The sequence below is a fragment of the Dasypus novemcinctus genome, chromosome 7, assembly GCF_030445035.2.
Source record: "Dasypus novemcinctus isolate mDasNov1 chromosome 7, mDasNov1.1.hap2, whole genome shotgun sequence".
Taxonomy (NCBI): domain Eukaryota; kingdom Metazoa; phylum Chordata; class Mammalia; order Cingulata; family Dasypodidae; genus Dasypus; species Dasypus novemcinctus.
In genome coordinates, this window is record NC_080679.1 from 76575014 (window position 1) to 76601536 (window position 26523).

At 32.4% G+C, this 26523-nt stretch overlaps 1 protein-coding gene across 7 annotated transcripts in view; it reads right to left on the minus strand.

The window, feature by feature from the left end:
• The window catches only part of DYNC1I2 (dynein cytoplasmic 1 intermediate chain 2), a 63570-nt gene that overhangs the window by 17389 nt on the left and 19658 nt on the right, over positions 1-26523 (minus strand). For 4 of the 7 annotated variants that reach the window (XM_004460779.5, XM_023589479.3, XM_058300651.2 and 1 more), the window contains 7 exons: positions 20669-20759; positions 13429-13544; positions 2538-2633; positions 2179-2341; positions 1971-2070; positions 1393-1518; positions 173-319 (listed from right to left, as the gene is read on the minus strand). In XM_004460779.5, the coding sequence (XP_004460836.2) occupies positions 173-319; positions 1393-1518; positions 1971-2070; positions 2179-2341; positions 2538-2633; positions 13429-13544; positions 20669-20759 (839 nt within the window). Of the gene's footprint in view, positions 1-172; positions 320-1392; positions 1519-1970; positions 2071-2178; positions 2342-2537; positions 2634-13428; positions 13545-16912; positions 16973-20668; positions 20760-26523 lie in introns of all 7 variants that reach the window. The other 3 variants (XM_071216295.1, XM_012526072.4, XM_058300647.2) reach the window with 1 other exon arrangement.

Consider the following 26523-nt stretch of genomic DNA (forward strand, 5'->3'; position numbering starts at 1 on the left):
TCTAAGAAAAACAAATCCCTAAAAATACAAAAAAAGGTCTTTGTTCTTGGTTGCTAAATAATGAGAAATTTATACATCAAAGGAAGCACATTCTAAGACTACTATGATGAACATACTAAGTACTTAATGGTGAAGGAGCACAGAAGTCTAATAGGAATAATCTTTTACTTACTGTGTGTGCAGCAGCTGACAGTGGAGTTCTTTGCACTGGAGTTCTTTTATTGCTACGGTTATCCCAGAGCACAATTTGGCCGGAATATGTACCACCAACAACCAGATTTGGATGAAATTTTGCAAATGTAGCAGACATCACAGCTGACTGTAAGCAAGAGTTTCATACTCAAGGTTCAAATGGAAGAAGAATAACAAGTTATAAAAATAAACCTATTACCCAAAATATTTCCCCTTTCCTATATGGTATTAAGGGCAATAAAACAGCTATTGAACTGCTTAAAATTTTCATTTTGTTTCAGAAATATGAAAATATATATTTTTTGCTAAAAAGTCAAATGAAATGATTTTTCATATAAATGTTAAAGCAATTTATTAAAGAAATTATTTCACTTGATTTCAGTATTAAATCAAAATATAACTGGCCTGGTATTAGCCTCTGACAGTGATCTGATAGTAGAAATATGTTATTTTTTATTCACTTAAGTGGTTTTATAGAATGATGACATTATTAAAAGACTATAATTTATGCAACCTGAAAACACTACAAATTCTAACCCTCCACTAAACCAGGGGTTCTTAACCTTTGCTGTTCCACAGACCCCTTTGCCAGTCAGGTGAAAACCATGGATCCCTTACTAAGACCATACTATACTGTGTATTATTTAATAAATATATCACACGCATCACCACATCCCCACAAGAATAATGTGTTTTTGAATTTTACTTCGCGCTCACAGACTCCTGGTTAAGAACCTCTGCACTAAACCCACTTTAAAAATTCGCATCTGTTTTCTACTTCAAACATATGTTTCTACTTAAAACCATCTAATTCCAACTCCTCAGGCCATGTATAAGTAATTCAGTGGGCCAACCATCTAATTGTATATTCAACAAATAAGTTCCTGAGAAACTCCCTGTAGAAAAGACATTTTATAAAAGATTCCTTTTGTGCAATCACTCACAATAACAGAAAATCACAACTGCAAAAGACTTTAGGTGTGATTAAACATTATAAGAGATGTCAGAAAAGCTACAAAAGGCAGATCTTGCTAAATTGAAAAGTCTTCAATTTCTGTTAACATCTGTTTGCAAATATAGAGTGGTTTAGTAAATGCCAATCCAATGAAATCATTATGTTGACAAGAAAAGAAAAAAGGCACTTGTCTAAATTCATTAATGAATTCTTAAACTTGGGGGAGATTATTAAAACCATCTTACCTGGCAGTGAAACACATACTCTGGGGTAGTCTTTTTGTATTTCATATTCCATACAAGGGCCACACCATCAGGCTCATGAGGGGCATCTTCATTGTTATTATAGGAAGCCACAAGTAACTCTGGGTACTATTTATAAGAATCAACAAAAAAAGAAATGTTACACATAAATAGGAATTGTTTTATGTTCCTAGTTACTCAACTTTTTATCAAATTATTTTGAAAATACAAATAATCTGATAACTTCACCAAGAAAAATATCTCTAGAATTATGCTCACAGGGATGCTAGCAGATTTTAAATTAGTACAGTTAATTATTTTAAATTTTTAATGTATTTAAATTTTATCCAATGTATGTGATGAGAGAAACTGAAATCAGTAAAACTGAGTTTTATGGCTTAAATAAAATCCTAATTTTTAAATAGAAATAATGTTTTCAATCTTCCAAAGTATATACGAAAAAATGAATACGGTAACATTAGAACCACCCTCTATTATTATATTAAAATACTGATTTAATTATAAAGTTCCCATAATTCAAACTATCAACTGCTAACAGGAATCAATTTTGTTGTATTTACCTGAGATGACCAATCTAAACAACTAACAACACGATGCTTTGACCAACGTTCATCAAAAAATTGCCGATTTAATGACAGTTTAGCACCTGCTTGAATTTCTCTACAGAAAAGGAGCAAATCCAAAAAAAAGTGTTATAATTCATATCACTCTTAATCTTAAAGTAATTTATCACTTGCTAAAGCCATAGTCTTAGCAATTAAAGGTTACCCTTCTTTGTCTTCCAAATCTCTCCCACTGTAATCAAAGAAGATGTTAATCTGCTCAGAAAGAGCTCTTTCTACAATTCTTGTAGAATGGTCAAAGAAACTTAAAAATTCTTCAGAGTGCAAGATTTGTTGCTTTTCTTCTTCAGTAAGCTCATGAGGGGGAGCTAGAAAACAAACAATTTTCTCAAGTTTGATTTATGTCAGTTAAAGCATGTCAACTCACTATCACAGTTTGAATCAATGAATGTCACACACTGATTCACCTTGATTCACACTTTTTATTTTATTTTAATGTACAAATAATAAAATAAATCTCAACAGGATCAACAAAATTTTTTTAAGTTAAAAATTTTAAGATACCTTTGCTATCATTTTCTTCTTCTTTCTTTAAAATTTTCTCTTCTTCAGGTTCAATAGGTGGTTTAGGAGTTACTACATAATCATCTTCCTCTTCATCTGAAAAATCAGACCAATAAAAAATCACTTTTATGAAAATAGCTGATAGCTTTTGAGGTACTATTTCAGAAGGTATAACAACTTCCCAGATAAATGTAAAAGTAAACTGCTGTAAGATGGACAAGTACAAGTAATATGAATTTTATCAACATAGTCTTAAAAAGAAGAATTAATGAAACCTACTGGTTAAATTTTTATACATACCCATATGGTACTTCATCATTAATCATACCAAATTCTGTAGCTCCATAAACTGAAATAGGATATATAAACAATTGGGATGATTTCCTCATGGACTTCTCTAAAACCGTGCAAGGATTTATCATTTAGGACAGAACAACATGCAACTCCTGCATAGTTTTTTTGTGGCTTGCTGACATGTTAATGCTGTACAATGAAGAAAATCAAATGTCTAAAATAGCCTACAGAGCTGGCTGCTTACTTGTGATCCAAAACCATCAGTGTCTAATGGGTCTTCATATGGCAAAAAGACGGCTTACATTAACTCTCAGGTTGCTATTTGAGACGCAGATTTTAAAGATAATAGCTATGAGACCACATTTTCTATTCTGTCATTTTAAACGCCAACTCTCATTATCTACTGTTGTAAGATGTGGCAATAAACACTTAAAATAATGTTTCTTAATTTGGATAAATTTATTGATATAATAAAACAGTATTTCTAAGACTTTTTTCTTTTAATTACTAAATCTCCTCTTATATCCCAAATCAGGAATAAAAGTCCTTTATTTTAAAATGTTATAGAATGTACAACCCTGTTTACCTTCTATTTTTCTATATCCTTAACTGAATTTTTGTGAAGAAAACATTTATTTTTATTGTCTAAACAGATGTGTCATTTGTCTACAAGGGAACAACAGCGGTGTCTGCAGCAGAGTACATCTCAAGTAATGAGAGCCTATTCAATAAGGGGACTTGTTTGTTAGTCACTTCCCTGACCCATGTTCAAAATTATCTAAAACACACATATATACAACGTACACAAAAGAATGGTCAAGGATGGGAACCAGCTGCCAACTCATGGTCCCAGCAGCCATGCCAGCTGACTAGACAGCAACAACCAGATGGCACTGCTGGGATTGTGTCTTTCTGCTACAAGGTGGCAATGGGATGGCATAACATTCTTCCGCTTGACTGCTTCCAATCCTGCCTCTCCCCAATGTCAGCCTGTGCAATTACCCACACTCCAGGAGGCCTACAGACAAGCCTTTACCCTGCAAACAAAATGCAGCTTGTAGGCCACACCAGCTGCCAAACCACACACATAGAGTTAGGTTTAGAGAGCTATGAAAATCTTCCTAACTCTATAGTATAAGCAATGAAAATATGACTGTTCCTTTAGGAAAGAAAGCTTTAAATGACACTGTATAATGCACACAATGTTACAACCTCCAACTTAATCAAAATGATAATGACGTATGCCAATCCTACATTACTTGAAATTGAGCGATTTTTATGTTCTGACAAGTTTACAGAACTAGGATAAATGGCACGAATGATTTCAATATATGCTCATACTTTTGAACCAAATGGTGAAGGTTAAAATTTTTCCTTTCAAGGGCCTCAATCAGCCACAAAGGAAAACAGTAATCACTGTCTTTTCAGCCAGCCCAACCGCATTTGTCAGCCCTTTCTCCGTCAATGCAGCCAGAGCAATCAACCTGCCAAACATTCAGAATGGAAAAACAATCTGAAAATACAGGGTATAATGCACCTGCCAGTGAAAATGGCCATTTCAAGAAAAGCTAGTGATCTCAGTGACCCTGCTGAGGAGGTGGTGGTGCAAAGGGGAAAGAACACGTAAAAGAATTCTTAGTGATCACCACTCTCTTGCACATTGACACTTCCTTACAAAAGCATGCCAATTACAGCTTTTGTGCTATTTTTAAAAAATGAAAGCTTTTTTGGGCAAAATAAGCACACAGAGAAACAGACAGTACTCTTTTTTAGATGAATTCTCATATACAATGAACTATTAATCTGAAAACAGTATAACTGGTAGTAACTCTATACTGTATCACTAAAATATTAGGATGAAATTCTGCCAAAAAGTCACCTACAATGGTAATGGAATAAAAGAATTTAATTATATTTAACTTAAAAGTTGACAATTGGAAGAACAAGACATTTACTCAATTAAAAATTCGGTATAAGAATATTTTTTCTTCCATTTTGTTTATAGTATCAGCTCTTCTAATAAATTTTGTTTATAGTAGGGTTCACGGTACATAAATCCTAAAATCAAAGATAGGGACTTTAAGTCACCATGGACAGTTCATTCTTGAGCACTGTGAATTATAAATTACAGCCTCCTACCCACATCTTGTTCCCCTCCCTTAACACTGTTGCATTATATGGCTTCTAAGTACCATTTCCAATGACAGATGTCAAATTCCTGTCATAATGCATGTGGTATTTTAGTGCTAAGTGACCTCATAATCTACATATTTAACAGGAAAGATCTTGTTTATAGATGCTCTTTTCCTTTACAATTTAAAATGTAGATGAAGCACGTTCAACAATGATCTATATCTGTCTACTATATGGCATTTGCCATGCCTATTTGTTCATATAAATTATTTTAGGTTGGAGGTGAATGATGAACATAAACTATTGAAATGCATGTTCAATTGGGATTTCATTTTAGAATGAATGTACATAACTCTTTCTACGTGAATTAAAAACTGATCTTCAAACTATTATAAGTACTAAAGCTCAAGCTTCATAAAAATGATTAAGCTAAAGAAACTTAAGGAACATAAAAACAAATGAAATGCAGTTTTTAAAAACTGCAAAATGTATATTTTTGTTTTAAAGTTGCTCTTAAACAATTCTCTCTCTATATAAAATGTTCGGTAAAAATACAAACCATCAAGAATATGAGATTGGAAAATATTTCTCTAAAACAAATATACTTCTTTTTATGAATAGAGAGCTACTGAAGTACTATTAGCATGACCAAAAATATAGTACTGTAGGTTCTAAAGATTTTCTAAGCTAGTCCCTATTACATGATAAGCTGTAATATATGTAAAACTAGAAAAGACTGCAACAGAGCAGGAAGATTGAAAAATGGGACTGCCATGTCACATCAATTTATTGATGAATATTCATTACAATATGCTAAGTGGTTAACTCCATGCTTTCTCTGACAGGAAATCTAAGGTTATAAAAGGAGCAGTAAAGACTGCATAAAAGTAGCAGTTACTTTTAAAATGACAAATCTCTTGTCAATGAATGCTAAAACTAGGTTTAATGAACCACTGAATTTTTACTTTGAGTTAACATCAAAATTGTGATGTATTTTGGTGAGATGGAAAGAAAAGCTGTTCTGTAAATTAAACTGCACCTAGAAATAACACCAAGGAATGAAATTCTAGTTGTCGGAATAAACTATTACAATGGAGGAGGTTAATCAAAGTTAAATCATCTGTGAAATGGGTGGCTTTTGTTAAGCTGAAAGAAGGAGTCTGCACAGCAAGTTTTCTCATCTGTATATCATATTACATTGAAGACACATATAGCTAAGAAGCTACAAAAGTACACTTTGAATTATTTTTAAATATTACTACACATTTAAAAAGTTAACATGCAAGATCTTAGAAAATCCTTACTAACAGACATTGATACTGCTTTTTTTTTTAAGATTTTATTTATTTATTTAATTCCCCCCCCTCCCCCGATTGTCTGTTCTCGGTGTCTATTTGCTGCGTCTTGTTTCTTTGTCTTGTTTCTTTGTCCGCTTCTGTTGTCGTCAGCGGGCACGGGAAGTGTGGGCGGCGCCATTCCTGGGCAGGCTGCACTTTCTTTTCACGCTGGGCGGCTCTCCTCACCGGCGCACTCCTTGCGCGTGGGGCTCCCCTACGCGGGGGACACCCTTGCGTGGCATGGCACTCCTTGCGTGCATCAGCACTGCGCATGGGCCAGCTCCACATGGGTCAAGGAGGCCTGGGGTTTGAACCGCGGACCTCCCATGTAGTAGATGGATGCCCTAACCACTGGGCCAAGTCCGTTTCCCAATACTGATCTTTATGAATCTATCAGTTATCATGATTAAGCCAATTCTCGATATGAAATGAAAAGCAAATCCCATCCTACTACATTAAGATTTAGGAAATGCATATGCTGCCTATCAATTCATTATGCAGCTATAGTAACTGGTGTACCTTATTTTGAGATAATTTAATATCTTATGGGGAAGCGGATGTGGCTCAACTGATAGAACGTCTGTCCACCACATGGAGGGTCCAGGGTTCGATACCCAGGGCCTCCTGACCCATGTGGTAAACTGGCCCACGTGCAGTGCTGCTGCGCGCCAAGGACTGCCATGCCATACAAGGGTGCCCCTGCGTAGGGGTGCTCCATGTGCAAGGAATGTGCCCTGCACGAAGAGCCACCCTGCGTGAAAAAAGCGCAGCCCACCCAGGAGTGGCACGACACACACGGAGAGGGGATGCAGCAAGACGACGCCAACAAAAATGAGACGCAGTTTCCCAGTGCCGCCAGATAATGCAAGTGGACACAGAAGAACACACAGAGAATAGGCAGAGAGAGCAGACAACGGCTGGGAAGGAGAAAGAAAGAAATAAAATAAATCTTAAAAAAAAAATCTTATGAAGAAACTAGTCTGATTATTCATGGTACAAAGGAAGTTGCCATTGAGTTCTAAAAATCAGGAAATGTGTCTTTCATATAAAAATATGATTTGATTTACAAAAATTCAATTTATGAAAACTTCACAAACATTTTTTATAAAATGAGAATCTTACAGGGAAATGCTTAAACTATTAATTTATAATATAGATTAGATTTTAATGATTTTCCTTTAATATTTTCAAAATCCTTTTTTTTCTGGATCAACATCATTTTGAACACTTTGTATCAATCTGTTTGATATAATTTCAACTTCTTATACCTTATTCTTTAAAATCAAATGCATATTTAGGAGAATCTTAGAGTAAGACAAAGCTTCATGAATGTATCATGGAATTCATTCATTTTTTTTTTTTTTAACCATTTAGAATAAGATACAAGACCACTTAGACTTCCTTAACAATTTGGATCTTCAGCAAGGGAAAAATACAGAGTTGATTATTTTATCAGGAACAATCCTGAATATAGATCTAAGAGTAATTTGGGGGAATTTTTTTAAAAGAGTAATACTTTATACAATTTACTTGATTTTAACACAGAATTTGTCTCTCTACTTAAGTTTTTTTGGATATAATTCAGATTTTATTTTTGGCAGTATTGGCATCATTGAATGTAGATCCTTTTATCTATGATCTCTAATCAAATATTGTATTTTTTGAGGTCATAGTTTCAGATATGCTAACTGCCTTTCAATCAAGGGTAAGAACAAATGCTTCAATTTTCAGTTATATTTGTAGTCTAACAGATTCTCTGAGGGTTAAAACTAATTTATTACATGTGTCATCAATTTACTCCAGAGTAAGAAAAAAGTCAATTTTAGACAAGGGTAATACTAACCAGAAGCCCAAAATTTAGTCTACCTAAGAATTGTAGATTCCAGAAGATCATGTAATAACAGATTAAAAGCTATTTATATGTAAGAATTGTCTACATATTATAAATTCTAATCAATGTGTATCTGGAGAAAAGTCTGTAGCTTTTAAACCAATACAAACAATAATTACAAAACCCCACACAAGTAAGGAAGCGGGAAATAGTGCATCTCTGGAAATCAAGAGCTGGGATCTAGTTGTAGCCCCAAAATTCACTCACACTGCAACCTTAGGGTCATCAAATAAGTTCCTTGGGTGTAAATAAGTTGATTAGATTAAATGGCTTCAGGATTTTTTCCTCCTTTAAAAATACCTTATTTCTAAAAGCAGCAATAACAACAAAAAAATCATACTAAAGATGGGATAAGAAAAAATACCATTTTCAAAAGAGTTGAAAACTTTTAAAAAGGGAGAAAATACCTTTTCCAGGAGTATATCTGTGGGTACCATGCTCCTGCCATGAGAAGCTTTTTACCTGCAGAGAGTGAAATTGACTGAGGTCACATGGTTCTAGCCAATTTCATTCACAGTAGGTGCTTTAAGACAGCAAAGCATCTCAGTTCAGAAACAGTACTACCAACTTAGAGAGTAAACTTGACAGCAAGAAGATGGCTAGAATGGGGAAAAAAGAGAAGAATAAAAACGATAGTTTTTGAAAAGAATAGGCTATCATTAAAAAAAAAAAAAGTCTAAGATCAATTTTTATGTTCAACTTGGTAACTCACATAACTTCTGCACTGATTACACTGCTCTCCCAAGTTTAATTTACCATTTGCTAAACTCAAATAGTGATTTTGGCAATTCTGTCTCATGGTGAGTTTTGAAATTTGTTATATAATTCTTAAACGGAACCAACTAGGCTACATTTGAGAAGTACTTTATTAAACAATGGGTAAGCACAAGTATAGTTAAGCAAAAAGTGTTTTATTTTTTTCTATTACAAAACCTTAATTTCAGGATTCTTCTCTTTCCCTCTTTTTCAATTTTCCAAATATTGGGAAATGAACTTAATGTAAAAACCCTAGACAAGAAAATAACTAATGATATAGAAAGGAAATGATCTCATTTTTAAAAACAGTTCCAAAGGTTAAGGATGGCCCTATGGTATCAGGATACATTTCTTGTCCTCCTCAATTTATAAACCTTAACCTGTAACTAAAAGAACCACAAAATGGAAGAAAAGACAATTTAGTACCTTCATATATAGCATATATTCAATAAACTTATAGTAGAGTAAGTGAATATTGTCTAAATTACAAGTGAATACACATAGGAATTAATAAAATTTCATCTAAATTTCTAATCCACATAGGAAAATGTAAAAGGTAAAGAGTGCTGATGTGGGTAAACTTGCTATAAAATGGGCTCAGTTCACCCATCCTGTCACTTTCACATTCTATCAATGAAGATAAACTTCTATTTAACACCATGGAAGATCAGAGCCACTTATTCAAATATACTCTGAGACAATCACTATTAAACAATATTGAACTGAAATGGATAAACCAACAAATAAGCCAATTATGTTATCTTGTTTCTTTCAAACTACAGGTCTAAACCAATAAATGTAATGTGTCCTGGTCAGCATTTTTAAAACATGAGTTTCTTACTGCAGGTTACTATCATAAAAGCATGGAAGTCCCTGCTTCAATGGCAGCAGAAAAGGGAAAGCACACACATAGGAATCAGTCAGACTTGGTCATAGCTACAAGCTTTGTGAAACATGATAAGCTCTCTCTCTCAGCTTCAGCTTCTTCATGTGTAAATGGAACCAATACTGAACTTCCAGGGTTTGGCTTAGAGACTTAAGAAGTAATGTAAAGTGCCTCACACTATGCCTGATATGTAATGTAGTAGACACTCTTGGCCGTTTTAATTTCAATGATCAATTTAAACATGAAGTTTAGAAAACAAATGGTACAAACCAATAGCTAAAATAATACATTTTAAAATTCTGACAGGTAGTCAATGTAGCTCAGTGGTTGAGTGCCAGCTTCTTATATACAAGGTCCCGGGTTCAATTTTCAGCCCTGGAACCTTAAAAAAAAAAAGATTCTGACAGGTTTAGTTTTGTTCAAACCACTCAAAAGGATACAGAGAATACATCATAACAGTACATTTAATTTGTGTCTACATAGTGTATCCTCAAGGAATTCAAGAAGGTTGGCTATAAAGGAGAATCCATTAAGGTTTCAATTTTGGACGTTAAGAGCAAATGAAAATTAGAATTTATTATAGTTATAGTAAAACCAGGAACTAAGACTAATAATACTGTTTTGCCCAATTTCACCAATAACTATACTGAAGCATTGACATTTGAAAATTACTTATTTTCTCAGTATTTACTTCTGGAGTAGAAGCATGCAAATAAACACCCCAAGTAGGCAAAATTATTCTCCTGAATAGGTAAAAACAATTAATTCCTTCAGAAAATATTTACTGAGTACCCTACACACCAATGTTTAGTCCTGGCATTAAAACAATGAAGAAGAAACCATCTCTGTGCTTATAAAAAATGTAGGCAAAGAAGATGAAGTATGATGATGCTAAAATTTTTGCCTCGAATAATTTCAAGCTGAAAAGAACACAGATTATCTTGTGCTTCGGGTTATCAGCTTAACAAATCATGACTTTTCTTTAATTTTTAAAAATTAATTGCAAAAATAAAAATGGGAAAAAGAATTTTTTGAAAAAACAAAAAACACCAGTCTTATATCATGCCAGTCTATACATTTAAAGTAGTCCAAAGTTAAATGTCTGTATTTTTAAATTTATATAAAGCTAAAAAGCAAGCAAATGGAAATGCACATTTCAAGATGGATACTAAACTCTGTGTGTGTGTGTGTGTATAATTTTTGAAAAAACATACTCATAGAAAACGGACTAGAAACAAAATATTAGTAATGGCTATCATTAGTAATGATATCACAGACATTTTCCTCCTTATATCTTTTCTGCATTTTCTAAATTTCCTATGATGTACTGTGCTAAAATTATTAGAATTTTTTTTTTTTAAAAGAAAGCCTTCATTTAGTGACTACAATTGTAGGTATATCATAGTACATTGCCCAAAATAGCTTCAGAATATTTTCATTCTGAAAAACCCCAAATGCACTTCAAAAGTATATTGTATAACTAAAAATACAATTCTTACATTATCCAATGAAGAATAAAACCTATTTTTTAAATGAATCATTTTGCCCTTATTTTAGTCATTTTGCTCAGTTTCTGAGTTAACATATCTAATAATGTAGACCCCAAAGACAAACATAATGCTTATCAAATTAATATACTTGATTAATGGAGTAGTATTTTCCTGGAAATTATGGAAGCCTGCAGTAATTTACCATTCTCCATATTCTACTCCCTCTCTCCCTCCCTTCCTTTCTAAATTGCTTATGTCTTAAATGAGTTTATCATCAGTGGCTTCTTTTTTGGTAGGATGATTATTTTACAAGTGTGAAAAGCTACTTTACCAACCAATTTTGCAGCAGGAATGAAGAAAAATGTATCCATAGAATGAATGTTAACATGGCTAAAAATGTTACCCTCATTTTCCAAAAATGTTCAAAGTGTAATTATGTGTGTGTGTGTGTAATGTGTATGATGATGTCAACTCCTTTTAGCAACAAGTTCAAAGTGAAAGGAAGAGGAGAGGATATAGCTCAGTGGTTGAGTTGCCTGCTTAGCATGTAGGAGGTGGTCCTGGGTTCAATTTCTGGTACCTCCTAAAAAAAAAAAAAGTGAAAGGAAAAACTTAAGGTATTTATTTTAGTTCCATTCTTAGTGGGCACTCAAAGGAGAGTTAATGGTCCATGTGATGATCTACTATTAAGTAAAAAAAAAGGTTGTGAATAATTATAATACTAGTTTGAGGTATGTACACATATATATGAAAATTTAAAGATTTCTTTGGTGATAGCTAGGGATTTCAAGCATTTACTGCCTTTTGTTCACCTGCGTTTTCTGGGATTTTTGCAATGAATATTACTTTTGTTTCTCCTTAGTGGAGAAATGTGGTAATTTAACTAAAAAATTTAAAATAAATCAAACATTTGATAAAGAAAATGTTTATGCTTCATTTTCTATAATTAAATACAAGTAAATATTCCTGGCTAATTAGAAAAAAAAATGCTCCTTATACACAGATTGTTAAAAGGATAATTTATTATGGGCTCAAAATCCCTTATCCACAATTCCAAGATATCAATAGCTCTAAAATCCCTAATTCAATTTGGTGGTAAACCTGACATGACTGGAGGTAAATCTATTTTTAATCCTTATTTATCTCACGTAGTATTAAAAATAGCATCATTCACTCCTGAAAATGCTTAAGACCTTGCTGGCGTGTTTACATATAGCATATAATTTACCAGTTTTCTAAAATCTGAAAAACTCTGAATTCTAATACACACATGGCCCCAAAGGTTTCAAATATGAGACTTTGGACCTATATTAAGGATCCCAAATAAACCCCTCTTACTTGACGTAAGTTCATTAGCCTCAATGGGCAAAACAAAAAGTATAGCTTTATGCTTGAATCATTAGCTATTTAATAAGAATAAGAAAATTAACTCCCAATTTAAAAATGGCAACTCTTCTATTTAAGAACCAAAGACTACATTTGATACAATGTTCTTATACACTTCTCTCCCTTACACACAGATTAAAGGTTAACTACATAATCTATGTAGTAGAGCCCTTGCATCATAACAGAAGAGGTTTAATAACTAGGCCTAGATTTATTTATTGGCATGGTCTGATAAATAGTGTATCAGATACAGCATGTTCTACAAAAAATAATATGATTTCATTTACTGTGGGTTACACTCTCTTTTGGGGAAGAATTATGCTCACTGAACACTGAGCTTAATGTTCAGAAATTGAACATTCCTAAACTTTTCTACTTCTTAAAGGTAGCATACATCAATGACAAAATGACTGAAAGACTTAAATTCGTGTCAACAAAGTTAAAACCATACACATAGCTTATATTAACATCTAAAAGAAAAGGTGTAGAAACTCTTAAAAAAAACAGCAAAGATATAAATTCAGAAACCCCAAGGCATTAATTTTATATTTCCCCAAGAAAATATGCAAAAAAAAAAAAAAAAAAAAAGCGCCACCAAAAAAGAAATAAAGAAAAAGGAAAGGAAGGAAGGAAGGAGGGGTGAAGAAGAAAAAAATAATCCACTTATTTAATTTTGGGGCTTAATGATAATCATTATTAAGGACAGATATTCATTCACCTTCTTTGGGTTGAGCCATAACTGGAGTCTGAGTTTCCTTTGTATATGTGACGATTTCTCGAGGAGGAAAGTCAACTTGCGTAATTTTAGCCATTCCAAGTTTAATTGGTCCTCGTCTAAATAAAGTGAATACAAATGTTTTTAAATACAACAAATGATACATTTTAATTACAGCAAACTATGTTATTTTGGAAAATTAAGAATTAAACATTCATGTGTAGCCAACATTGTAATTTAAATCCCTGTTTTATTCAGGAAATTTTAGATAAACAATGAATTGGCCTTATTTTAACTAAAGAATTAAAAGGTAGCAAAAACAAAAGCTATTTTTGAATCAGTCAGAGTGTTTATTTTTCACTTTAAAAGGCAAATAATTTAGTTTCTTCAAGCAAACTGTGGGTGGTAATAGAGTAAGAAGACTGGAATTTCAGAGTGGACCTGACTACAGTTGGTTATGAGAGCTGTTTTTAGGGGGGTATGATTTTGGACTTTTCTGAAGAGTCAAAATCTTACATATCAGACCAAGTTCAGTTCCCTTATAAAAAAACAGGCAAACTGCAGTTTTCAGATTATTAAGTTTCTGTTAAAAATATTTTTTTTCTACTTATATTTTGCCAAAATTGAGAGTCATAACTGTCAATTTAGATTTTAAAGTAAAATAAGGCTTTTAAATCTCTTATCTCTGCATGATTGGTACTGTTTTCGATTCATAGACTGGACTACTAAGTTACAGATACATTTACCCTGAGACTAAAGCAAAAGATCTTTTGAATACCATAAAAATACAAAAGTCACTTCTGTTTTAGTTAAAGAGAGGAAATACATTCTTTTTTGACAAATAGGAGGAACAGGGTTGTGCCTGAGGAAAACTGACCAAAAATAAAATATCTCTTTCAAAGATCTGGGGGATTTTTTTCTATGTTATAATAGATGTTTAAATTCAAAGTATGCTTTCAAACTCCCAAAGCAGTTCTCAATTATGCTGTCTTAAAAGACTATCCAGAAAAAGGGAGCAAAGAACCATGTGGTCAATCCATTTTCTAAGAAAAACTGGTAGGAAGTAAAAGTACTAGCAATGCTTAATATAAGAAATATTAGGAAAACACTAGTTACAAGGACACAGGAACCAACATGGCATTTGATGGCCTTAAGGGTCATGTTTCTGAAGTGAGCTGGGATGATCTGCAGAATGATGAACTAATTACTGAAGATGTGCAGGGCAAAAACTGCCTAACCAACTTCCATAGCATGGTTCCTACCTGTGACAAAATGTTCTCCATGGTCAAAAAATGGCAGGCCATGACTGAAGCACATGTTTGTTTTTTTTTTTAAAGATTTATTTTTTATTTATTTAATTTCCCCCCCTCCCCTGGTTGTCTGTTCTTGGTGTCTATTTGCTGCGTCTTGTTTCTTTGTCCGCTTCTGTTGTCATCAGCGGCACGGGAAGTGTGGGTGGCACCATTCCTGGGCAGGCTGCTCTTTCTTTTCACGCTGGGCGGCTTTCCTCACAGGCGCACTCCTTGCGCGTGGGGCTCCCCCACGCGGGGGACACCCTTGCGTGGCAAGGCACTCCTTGCGCGCATCAGCGCTGCACGTGGGCCAGCTCCACACGGGTCAAGGAGGCCCGGGGTTTGAACCGCGGACCTCCCATATGGTAGACGGACGCCCTAACCACTGGGCCAAAGTCCGTTTCCCTGAAGCACATGTTGATGGCAAAACTACCAGTGGTTATTTGCTTCATCTGTTCTGTGTTGGTTTTATTAAAAACCACAACAGATTCAGAAGAACTCTTATGCTCAGTACCAACAGGCCTGCCAAATCCAGAAAATGATGGAAATCATGACCCAAGAGGTACAGACAAATTATTTTAAAGTGGTCAATAAAGTCCAGACAGCATTGGTAAAGATAGAAAAGTCTTGCCAATCAATCTATCCTCTCCATGATGTGTTCATTAGAAAAGTAAAAATGCTGAAGAAGCCCAAGTTTGAGCTTCATAATGAAGGTTCTGGAAAAGCAATCGAAGATGAGAAAGGTGCTGAATTAGAAGAAGCTGATGGATATGAGCCACCAGTCTAAGAATCTGTTTAAAATTCAGCCTTTTAAAAGTGACAAATAAAACACCTTATTTGTGGGAGGAAAAAAAAAGAATATCCAATAAAGATATTGCTATAATTTCTAGAATATCAAGCGGGATATCTGAAATATATATATCATTGGCAAAATAACTGTTTTTCGTATATAAACAGCTTTTCAATTCTGTTTAGCAACTAACTCTAAAATCCTATACAAAAAAGTATAATAAAATTAGCATATTATGAAAGTTCCCTTTCATCAAGGTTCTAAATATGGGCCATAAGAAGTGTCTCAATGTATTTTCTACTTTAGGAATATGTTAGCCTTAAAGAAGGAAAAATTTAAAAGCATAGTCAATGAATCAAATGGAGAAATTTAGGAATATTTGAAGTAACCTAGTAGTCTAAGAATAAAATTTTAAATAAGAAATTTTATATACTGTTTTTTTTAAAAGGAGGCACCAGGGATTGAACCCAGGACCTCATACATGCAAAGCAGGCACTCAACCTCTGCGCTAACTTGCTCTTATATATTGATTTTTAAGATGTAAACCATATGAAAAAGTAAATTGTTCAGATATCTGGAAAAACGATCAAGCTCAAAGCACCAGAACCAAGTCACTAATTTGAGTACATTTCAGGTCTATATTACAAAAGTCACAATATCAAAACAAAATATTCCAAGAATCAGGAGTAGAAGGGTAGGAGGGTAATACCTCACTTATCCAAAAATCACTTTTACTAAGAATTAGGATACTATAATAGAGGGGAAAAAGCCTCAGGGCAGCCAATAGAGAGGGCTTTCAGTTAATGAACTAGAACAAATCATTCTTCTTATATGTCCTTATTAAAGGCTTATTTACTTTTATATTAGACAAAATTCCAATAGGTATGGTCATATGTTATAGAGACTGTAATTTATCAGGGGAAAAGAACCGAGTCAGCCACAATGGCAGCAGCAAACATTTGTAATGTGCATTGGAGTCTACGACAAATGAATGAATAAATAAATAGCAATCTGAGGCCATAGTGTAGAGATCAACAGCTCTCTCTCTCACAAAATCTTAGAAATCATCAGTGAATTTCAATACAGGAAAACAGATTAATGCTCATATTGAGTAACTCAGAAAAAGTTCATGTAGAATATGTATTAGAAAAAGCCTGGGAAGTTTATATCTTAGAAAACCTTATCAATATAGAATAAAAGGAAATTGTGCACTTAAATTGGTAGACTTTGGGTACCTAGAAAATCACATATACATTAATGATATAGGATAAATGAGGTGTCACAGTAAAATAACTCTTCCTAACTATACACTACATATTAGAAATTAGGCAAAATAAAATTAGTACAGTTTCACAAAGAATCAAAGTAACTACAAAAGATGGAAGGTAATAAATCTAGTCAATACCCCAAATCGGAATCTGAGTGAAGCTGAAGAACTGATGGATCTGTATCCCAATGCAGCGTCCTAAATGGTTGTAGGACAACCATGAATTATTAGCAAAAAAGGCCATAAGTTAGTTAAGCACATACATTCTATGAATAGCTAAAGCTAAAGTTAGTGTTCACAATTAAAAACCACATGTTCTGATTAGTAAGAAAAAAACAAACAAGCAGATAACACTCAGTGCTCTAGTGCATGCAATAAGCATAATAACATGGTTATAAAGATACAAACACACAATCCAAAATAGTTTAAAAGATTTAGTATTTTCATTTGCAGATTATGGGAAACTAATATTGAACAGTAATTTACAAGAACAGCTAAAGAAGCCAACATCCCAAATAATATATTATTTATGGATGAAAACAAGCTAGGATATAAAATAGATAGTAGTTTAAGTTTCCTAATGAAAAAACATTAGTGTTTTTAAAAATATTGGTTAATATATTGCAATCTTGCCCAAAGCATTAAATGTGTGTAGGAAATTGTCATATTGGTAAAGGAAATGAGTCAATACATAAGCCTTTTGGTAAGAAAACCAAAGACTATTCCACTGGGATAAAAAATGGCTCAAGTTTCCAAAATGTGACCCTTCTGTAATTTATGGGTTAAGCACCGCCTTGGGCTTATATGTCATCTGCTTTAGAAAGCAACTAAAGATTTTTGTGTCTAGGAAAAAAATAGACTTTCCCCCCACCGGAACAATATTTTATGTTTAAAGGATTTACTTTACCTTATAATCTTTTGGAGAATATCAATCCTAAACAAATTATCAGTGTTTAGTCTTGCCTATTGGGTAAACAACTTACACAGGGTCTTTTCCATTTAAGACAAATCTAGTCACTGGAACAAAAACTATTTTATTACATTGGAATTTTTGTAGGTTAATAATATAAAAGATGATTACATACAGTACTGTATGATGCTTATATGGTCCCTGTAAAAAAGTTAAGAGCACAATATATTTACTGCTACCATTTTTGTAAAATGTATGTTTCTCACATAAGATATGTTATATATGTGTAACTAAAACTGTTACAAATTTTAATACAAAGGATTTCTCTATTTTACCTGCCTATACAGTTAATGAATAAATCATAAGATGAATTGAACTAGAGAAACCCCTCATTTTAAAAATACAAAGGAGGATCTTGAAATCTATACAGGAATGCAATAAAAGATATGCAATAAGAGAAGAGGCCACAGTGAAGATCTATTTTGTACTAAGCAACAAATGCAGCAAATTTAGGCTTTGTTAAACCAGAAGGGATTCTTTGAGATGTTCTCCAAGGAATGTTCTATTTACAGTCTTTACAATATATGAGAGCCCTAACTGTATCAATCACATAACTTGTTGAAGATGTCATTTAGTCTAAAATCAAGTTAAGATTTTTACTTCAAAATACAGTCAGTATTGAAATGGCATTACAGAACATACACGATTCTACTTATTTTAAAAGGCATGTGCAGTCATAGAAAGCAAAATTCCAATAAAACCTCAAAGCCTGAGAAATGTGCTGATCTGATCAAGAAAGAAAAAAACAAATATGGGCATGGATTATCCAACCGAATAACTATCACTTAAATTTTAGAGATGTCAGAAAGTGATTGAGAAAGTGAAGTAATGAAATGCAACTTTCTAATTCGTAAATCTAAAGAAATATCACTTCTGATGGCCTTTTTATATTTACTCAAATTACCATTAGGCTCAATGAAAATTCTCAGTATTTAGAAATAGTGATTCAGACATTTTTATTGTCTATTTCATCTTTTCCCACTCCCCAAGTACACTAATCCTAGAATGTCTTGGCCAACTAGTGGAGTGCAATGCACAGGATTGTATAGCTCACACATCTTTATATAATGAATATACTCAGCCTTCTTGAAAATTAGTTTTTCAAAATGAGTCTTGCTCTCAAAGATGACAAACCATGTATGGTATTAAGATTTAAAGGATATAAGGTCACCTTCATTTAAAAAGAGGATTTTTTTCCCCTCTCCTGTTAAATATGAAAGAAACTTTAATTTTATATTCATTTTCTAATGAAGTAATTCTCTAATAAGAACAAAATACCCAAAAGATATTAAACTACCTGTTTTCTTCTTTTTCAATTCATCAATAAAAATCTACACTTTAAACTGAACACAGGCTAGCACACTATCCTCAGAGTTTTTCGATAAAATAAATAGTATCTTTCAATTAACAATATAATCACTAGAATGAAAGTTCTATGAAGGCAAGGGCCATGAACATTTTATTTTCTGTGGTGGCCTACAGTAACTAACACAAAGTTGGCAATTTGATGAAATTTGCTTATACACAAATATTTTCTTTCTTGACCTATGTTACAATATTCCAAAGGGTCTCTAATAATCTCTAGACTGCCTATGTAATTTAGAACATGTTTTGTTACTAACTTAAAAAATCAGGTATATGTTACATAGTACTTTTGAAAGTAAACCTGCTGATATTACACTAAAATAATCTTTTATTCCTATTCAAATTCAGGAACAGTGAGTTCAGAAACGAACACAGTATAGTATGTACATAAAATAATGTACAATGTGAAATAAAGAAATTTAATAAATAGTTTTTTATTAGGGGAAATAATTTTATTACAGTAATGCTGCAAAATGAGAAAAAAAAATCCTTGACTTGAAAATATCACTTGCTTATTAAAAAAAGGAATACTAATATTTTGTATAAAAATACAGACATATGAAACAATTTCAGCTCTAAAAATGAATTTAGATTAAAGAAATTTGGTGTTTAATCTATAACATATACTATTTTATAAGTGATATTATATTGAAAAAGAAAGCTCTGTTTTGTTTTCAATGAAAGTTATATCACTTACCTCCAATGCTTAAATTTGCAACATTGGTTCTGTATACAAAACAGTTTTGAAAACACATCTCACATTCAAACTTGTATGTCTTTTGTGCCTTCTAATTATTAACAATAACTTGATGATTATTAGGAACTGATTAAAGCATTGAGCTTACAGATTATCTAGTCACCTTACTTTTTTTTTCTTACTCTCTCTTTTAAATCAATACTTGTTTCTAACTTCAACCAGAGGGGCTCAGGCATGAAAAAGATTAAGAATTCTGAATTTGTTGAAGATTTTTATTCACTCTGCTTAATCTCATTTCAGCTGTCAAAAAAGTATGATGCCATTAAATAAAGATTTGCTATGATTGCATGTGTGTGTGTCAAAGAGTAATAAGTAACATTTTTCCTAATGCAATCTTCAGAGGAAGCTGAAACCTCACTGAACTTTTGAAAAACAAGTCCCAATTATATGCTGGATCCTAAAATGAACCTGAAACATATTACACAAGGAAGATGCAAATTTAAGAAAGTCTGGCAGTAAACACTCTCCAGCTTTTCCTCTGGTTTTACACCCTTTATAGCCAAAACATTAATGTAATAACCAATATCAAGTTTGATTAAACAGAAACATTTAAAATGCATTAACACCTCTATTTGTAATATAAAAGAACATAAAATCAGTTAACTGTTAAGTACTAAGTTAATCAAGTGTGACAGTTAAAATATTATACATTTCCCCCTAATTTACAAAAGATAATATCCATGCCATTTAGATTTCAAAACATTAGGTAGAAATAACTATTTTAGAGTCCCTCTAAAGCATCAATGGTACCTGGGCTCTAAATGCATTTAATCATTAAAATATTTAAAGAAAATTACTATACCTAGATCCCACGGCACCATCTCCAGAGTCTTGACTTCCAGCTTCACTTGGAGTGCTCACAGATTTGGAGGATGGAGACATAGGAGGAGGGACTAAATAGTGAAATAGACAGGTATCCGCTGTTACTACACGGAGAGGTTGCTCAGCTTAATGACGTTTCAAAAGTAATTTGACATGAAGTAATTAACAAAAAAGAAAAAAAAATGGCAAACCAAAAATACATGAATGGAAATGAACAGTAGAAAGAAGAGGGAAAAGACAAAGTTAACAATGCATGCTAAAGATTCATGCAATTTCTTTGGCAAAATGCATTTGGGTTATATATTAAAAATTAAAAAAAGCAAGATTATGAAAGGATGCATCTTTATTTCAGCCATCACCAAATGTGGGCACTAATTTTCAAAGGAGAGCATTCCTTCTCCCTTTTCTAACTTCTTTTAAGGTCAATAGGTTATAAGTATTATTTATGATTGCTCCCATTATTAAAACCCAAATATGCTTTATTATATCATTTAATCTCTGGTTTTCTGATATTTATTTTTAAATGTTAATTTCTGTCTAACAACTTTTTCCTTTCAAAAATTAATGTTTAAAATTACTTCATTCCGTGCCCCACCAAAAAAAGGCTAATTTAGAAAAATGACTGTGGCTAAAGGAATGGCTCCTTTAAAATGTCCATTAGTTTCCAGCAATTTGGGTGAAAAATGCAAACAGGTCATAAAACAACATGCCCTCTAGACAAAATGCATAACATAAAATGATGCATGCAACTTAAGGCAAGACTTATGATAACATCCTTACCCCAGTATTCAGAAAAAACTGAAGTGTACAGACAAAGATACAGACACCCAAAATATTCTTAATCCCTTCTTATAGAAAAATACACAATTTTCATAGTATATAAAACAGAGCAAATGCTTGTCCCTAAACTGTTAACTTTTAACATTATATAACAACAGTCAACGTGCATTTTCATGCTTTACATTTGTAAAAATTTTTGATTACCGTTGGAGGAGTACAGGAGGATCATCACTGCCATCTTCTGGTTAAATTTTACTATAAATGTCCCCACTCCCAAGATTCTTTTTAAAATAATTTTTCAATATATATTTTGTGCTGAGCTGCAAGCCTTTCTTTTAATAATATACTCAAAAGAAGGTAAGTTCCTCATTACATAGGAACTAATCTAAATAAACATGCATTTAATTAAAAGTCTGTATATTTGGAATAGTCACAGTCATTATCACCTGAAAATTAAGTTTAAATGTTTACACATGTGTAAGAGTATATACTGTAAAGCAATAAAACAATGGGTTTCCTAATATAACAAAATGTACAAACATAGTATGATGAATCATATCTTGAACACAGGTACAAAACTGATTATCCCTTTTATTCCAATGGCAAATAATATTGGTAGCTAATAATAAGATAAAAAGAAAAAAAAAATCATAGAATGTTTGTTTCCTGAGATACAGTGGTTAATGCTTACTTAAATTTGAAGGACTATAAAAACATAACCATGGTTCTAATTGGTTGATTAACTCTACAAAAAAAATTTTTTAAGACCAGATAGCTTCATATAGTTCACATGTGCTAAGTGCTGTATACATAGCTCAAAATAACTAAAACTGACTTGTATCTGAAGGACAAGAATATGAATGTTCCCTAACTTCTCTTAGGGTATATTTCCTCATCTTTTTGCCCATCTCTCACTGTGAGATTGTCCCTAGTGTAAGTCCTGACTGGTACAGGAATAAAAAGTAATACCTAACAGTTGCTTCTCTTGAATGGTATAAATGTGAATAAGTGTTTATTAAATTAAAATATAGTGAGTTAATATAATGTTTTCAAATTAAGGATTTTCAAAGAAGAAATTTTATATTCTTTAAATTGTATACTTAATTTCATATTTAGGTAAATATTCTTTCCAAGTACATATGTCAGAAATATTGGAGAAAAATAGCAGTAGTATTCGTATTGATAAAATTATTTGTGATGAACTATAAAATTCCTTTTTGAGTTTAACATTTTTTCACTCTTTCTGGTGACTTAAAGTATCAGTGATTCATTCTACAACTTCAACAGTATATTACTTGGTTAAGGCTGATTTTTTAAAAAATGTTACATCAAATTCTTTCTAGGAATAGATGAGCTAGTAATTATATATACATCAAAAAATGTATTAACCTAACCAGTTCTGAAATAAAAATAACAGAAATAAAAATAAATAAATCAGGCAAGGAGTAAGGCTGCCAAATTATCACAACCAAAGAGAGGCAAAACAAATCACAACCTCAAATTCTTAATTTGATAAAAATCTCCATCCCAGAACCATATTTTTTTTCTGCCAAAAGATAGTTTTCAAGCTAGCTGACAGAGGACTCATAAAGGAAAGGATTCTAAGTTATCAGCTGGTCTACCAACTTCATCTTGCAATAATAAATAGCACATATCACAGAACTAAGAAACCTGGAAAAAGAAAATTACTATCACTGAAAAAAGAGGAACGTTAATGGAAAAAAAGGCAGTGTTATTTGGTGACTACCTCATTTTAACCCAATTAGTCTAGAAATCAAAGATAGTAATTGCACAATAAGGCCGTGCCACTATACACTAAGACTTCAACAAACGGCCCTGAAAACAAATCAAAGTGTGTATTCAGAGAGGTAAAAAAAAAAAAACAAAGCAAAACAAAAAATCTGAGCAACTCATAGCTTCTCAAATCTCAGAAAAGACTCAATTCTAGAGTTCATTTTTAAAGTTGGCTTAAGAGTCCAACCTGATTTGAAAATAGCATAAGCCATTATTAAGTAGCCTTTGCCAAGTATTTGAGATGTCATTTGCTTAGAGTACCTTTATGCCACAGTTCTGTATATAAAATAGCCCCAAAACAAGACTTTAAATGGTACAAAACAGAGGAATTAATATCAACACATGTGAATATGTGAATGAACTTAAGCTTCTAAGAAGTTTAGAACAAAGATACCTATTTCCTTCTGTGAGAATCAGTAAAGTGAAAAACAAATCTACAGGGAAATATAGAGAGAGAAAGGAGTTTAGCAGTTGCTTAGGGATTGGGAGAAGTGGTAGAAGTCGGTGTGACAGCAAATGTATACAGAATTTCTTCTTGAAGTGATATAAAGTTCTAAAATTGACTGGTGATGGTGGTACATATCTATGAATATACTAAAAATCACTGAATTTTTTACTTTAAATGGGTGAATTGTACGGTATATGAACTATATCACAATAAAGCTATTTTTAAATTATATATTTACATATTCTATATATGTATATATGTATATATACATATATAGAATGACATGTACTGGTCATGAAAGTAATACTGAAAGACTCTGACATTAATGTTTTAGGAGGAAAAGCCAACCAAGATGATCTTTCCTGTCCAGCTTAGACCTTGGCCTCCCAAGGATATAAAATTAACACTGCTGCCTTTTGGCCTGTGAAGAAACAAATGGAATATTTTTAAACCACAAAGGACCTGGGAATGCACCTAGATTAGAATTAAGTTGTGTTCAATCACAGAGAACCCACACAGAAGTCTCAGGGAGGAAGGATGGCAAACAGCCCAATTATTTTTCAAGCACAAGAAACCCTTTGCCAGGAAGAAGGCCCTAGAAAAGCAGACAGCCAAGGAAAGTGAATGTAGGCAGTAGGAGTATTTAGAAAACAAGACCCCTAAGTTGTGGGGTCTCTTCCAGCTCATCAATCTATGATAAAGTATTCAAACACAGCCAGTGTTACAATTATGCCCCCTGGTGGACGGAAGTGCTCCCTATCCTGGAATATTAATATTTAAATACTCTTTTTTCTCCTTTTGAAAGATACTTTCAACCTTAACTCTGAAATAGTCCTTCTGATAAAGAAGTTAACATAGCCTCACTAATCTCCCCGACATGTTTCATTTCCTTCATTCTCTTCAATGTAATCAAGAGCAAGGAAACTACCATCTTTGTTTGCTATCCCTGAAATGCTTTTTCTTTTCCTTTGATAAACCTTAGTTATCTGTCTCTCGTAGCTAGATTACCTTTCCATTAAATCATGATTTTCCTTCAAAATAATTCTCAAATAGTGTTATGAAATAATTCTAGATTAGCCATATCAGATAACTGGTATTCATAAACTCACGTCCTTGTTCCTATTTATATACATGTCCCAATATTGGGAACTATACAGTTAACATTTTAATGTTCATAACATCTGAATTTATATGTAAATATTTATGAGATTTTCCATTAGACTTTTACTTCTTTAGGTAGGCAGTAGGCACCAAATCTCATCCTTTTGATAACAAGCTCCCAAAGAAATAACTGATGTTAAAAAATGTTGATCATGTTGCTGTGGGGGGAGTGGGGGGCGGGGGCGGTGGGGTTGAATGGGACCTCATATTTTTCATAATGTAATTCAAATAAATAAATAAATAAATAATTTTAAAAAAATAAAAATAAAAAAAAATGTTGATCATTAATTTAAGGGTCACGGTAATTTTTTTTAAGTTATTTTAAATGTTATTTGGAAATATCTGTGTTTAATATCAAATATTATTTTTATTTCAACAGAAATTTTCAAAATGTAAATGTTAATCAAAGGAATAAATTTTCAGAATCAATAAAGGGAAATGTTTCATAGAGACCTACTTGCTTTGACAAAATAAGGCATATTAATTACTATCTACCCTACCTATTATCTAGCAGACTAAGTCATAAAAATTTTCCCAAAAATTAGTCTAGCAGAATGCTTTACTTAAAAATGGTCTTAAACATTTGAAAGAATAAAAATTAAACTTACATACAAACAATTGTGTGGTATTCAAATACTGTAAGGAATGAATATTCCCCTTCATGGAACAATTAATTAAAATTAGGCTACCCTTGCAAGAATGACTTGGTAACATGGAAAGCATTCTATCTAAAAATTCGATTTAAAAATATTCCAGAGCTGCAAGTCACTAAGAGAGGAAAAGAAAAATAACAAAGCAATATTTATTATGCCTAGCAACCTTCTTTTGTTTCTTCTCAATAAAAGAAAATCCAGATAATAAACTTATTTTTAACATAGTAATCAATGTACTATGCCTTCCTGATTACAGGCTCTGGTTTCAGAGTAATTGCCAATACCTCTTTTCATTTCTTTATCAGATGGTTAAAACAGTAGTCATGCATACAAAAAGATTCATTCTTTTTTTTTCTTTTTTTTTTGGTATTTCATGGGAAAGAACTCCAAATTTGGTACAACACGTCTTTACAGCCGTACTTAAAAATTAACTTCTTAAAGACTGGTCACTTAAGTTTTAGTAAAAAAAAAGTTAATGAACAATTAATTTTTAATGAAATGTTCAAATTTCAATTTTCACTATACACTTCCCTAAAATTTAAACAAAATTTTGTTGTTTTTCTAAAGGAGGATTTTTTTACTTGGCATTACTAAGTGGAAAGACATGAAACTTAAACTGTAATAGTGTCCTTGCTATTAAGGAACTCAAGCAAAAAGCAGTCAAATGATCAAATAAATAAGAAGCTAATAGTGAAGGTAAGTTAAGATGGGCTATAGTAACTCTATCTTTTTTTTTTAATGTTATTTTCAGTAAAATTTTAAAAAGGGAAAAAAATTCCATTTTAGAAAAAAATAAGATCGATGTTTAAAATAAATCCTCTTGTGTATTCTAGAAGTGTTTAATTTCTACAATTTAAAAATAATTACTAAATAAGCAATATACTTTCTAGTGAAAAGAAAACATGTATCTACCCTGCATCATGATATAAAATGTATTTTCACTGGGAATTAATGTCAAAAAAGTTTGATAGCCACTGTATTCTACAGGCCAAACATTAG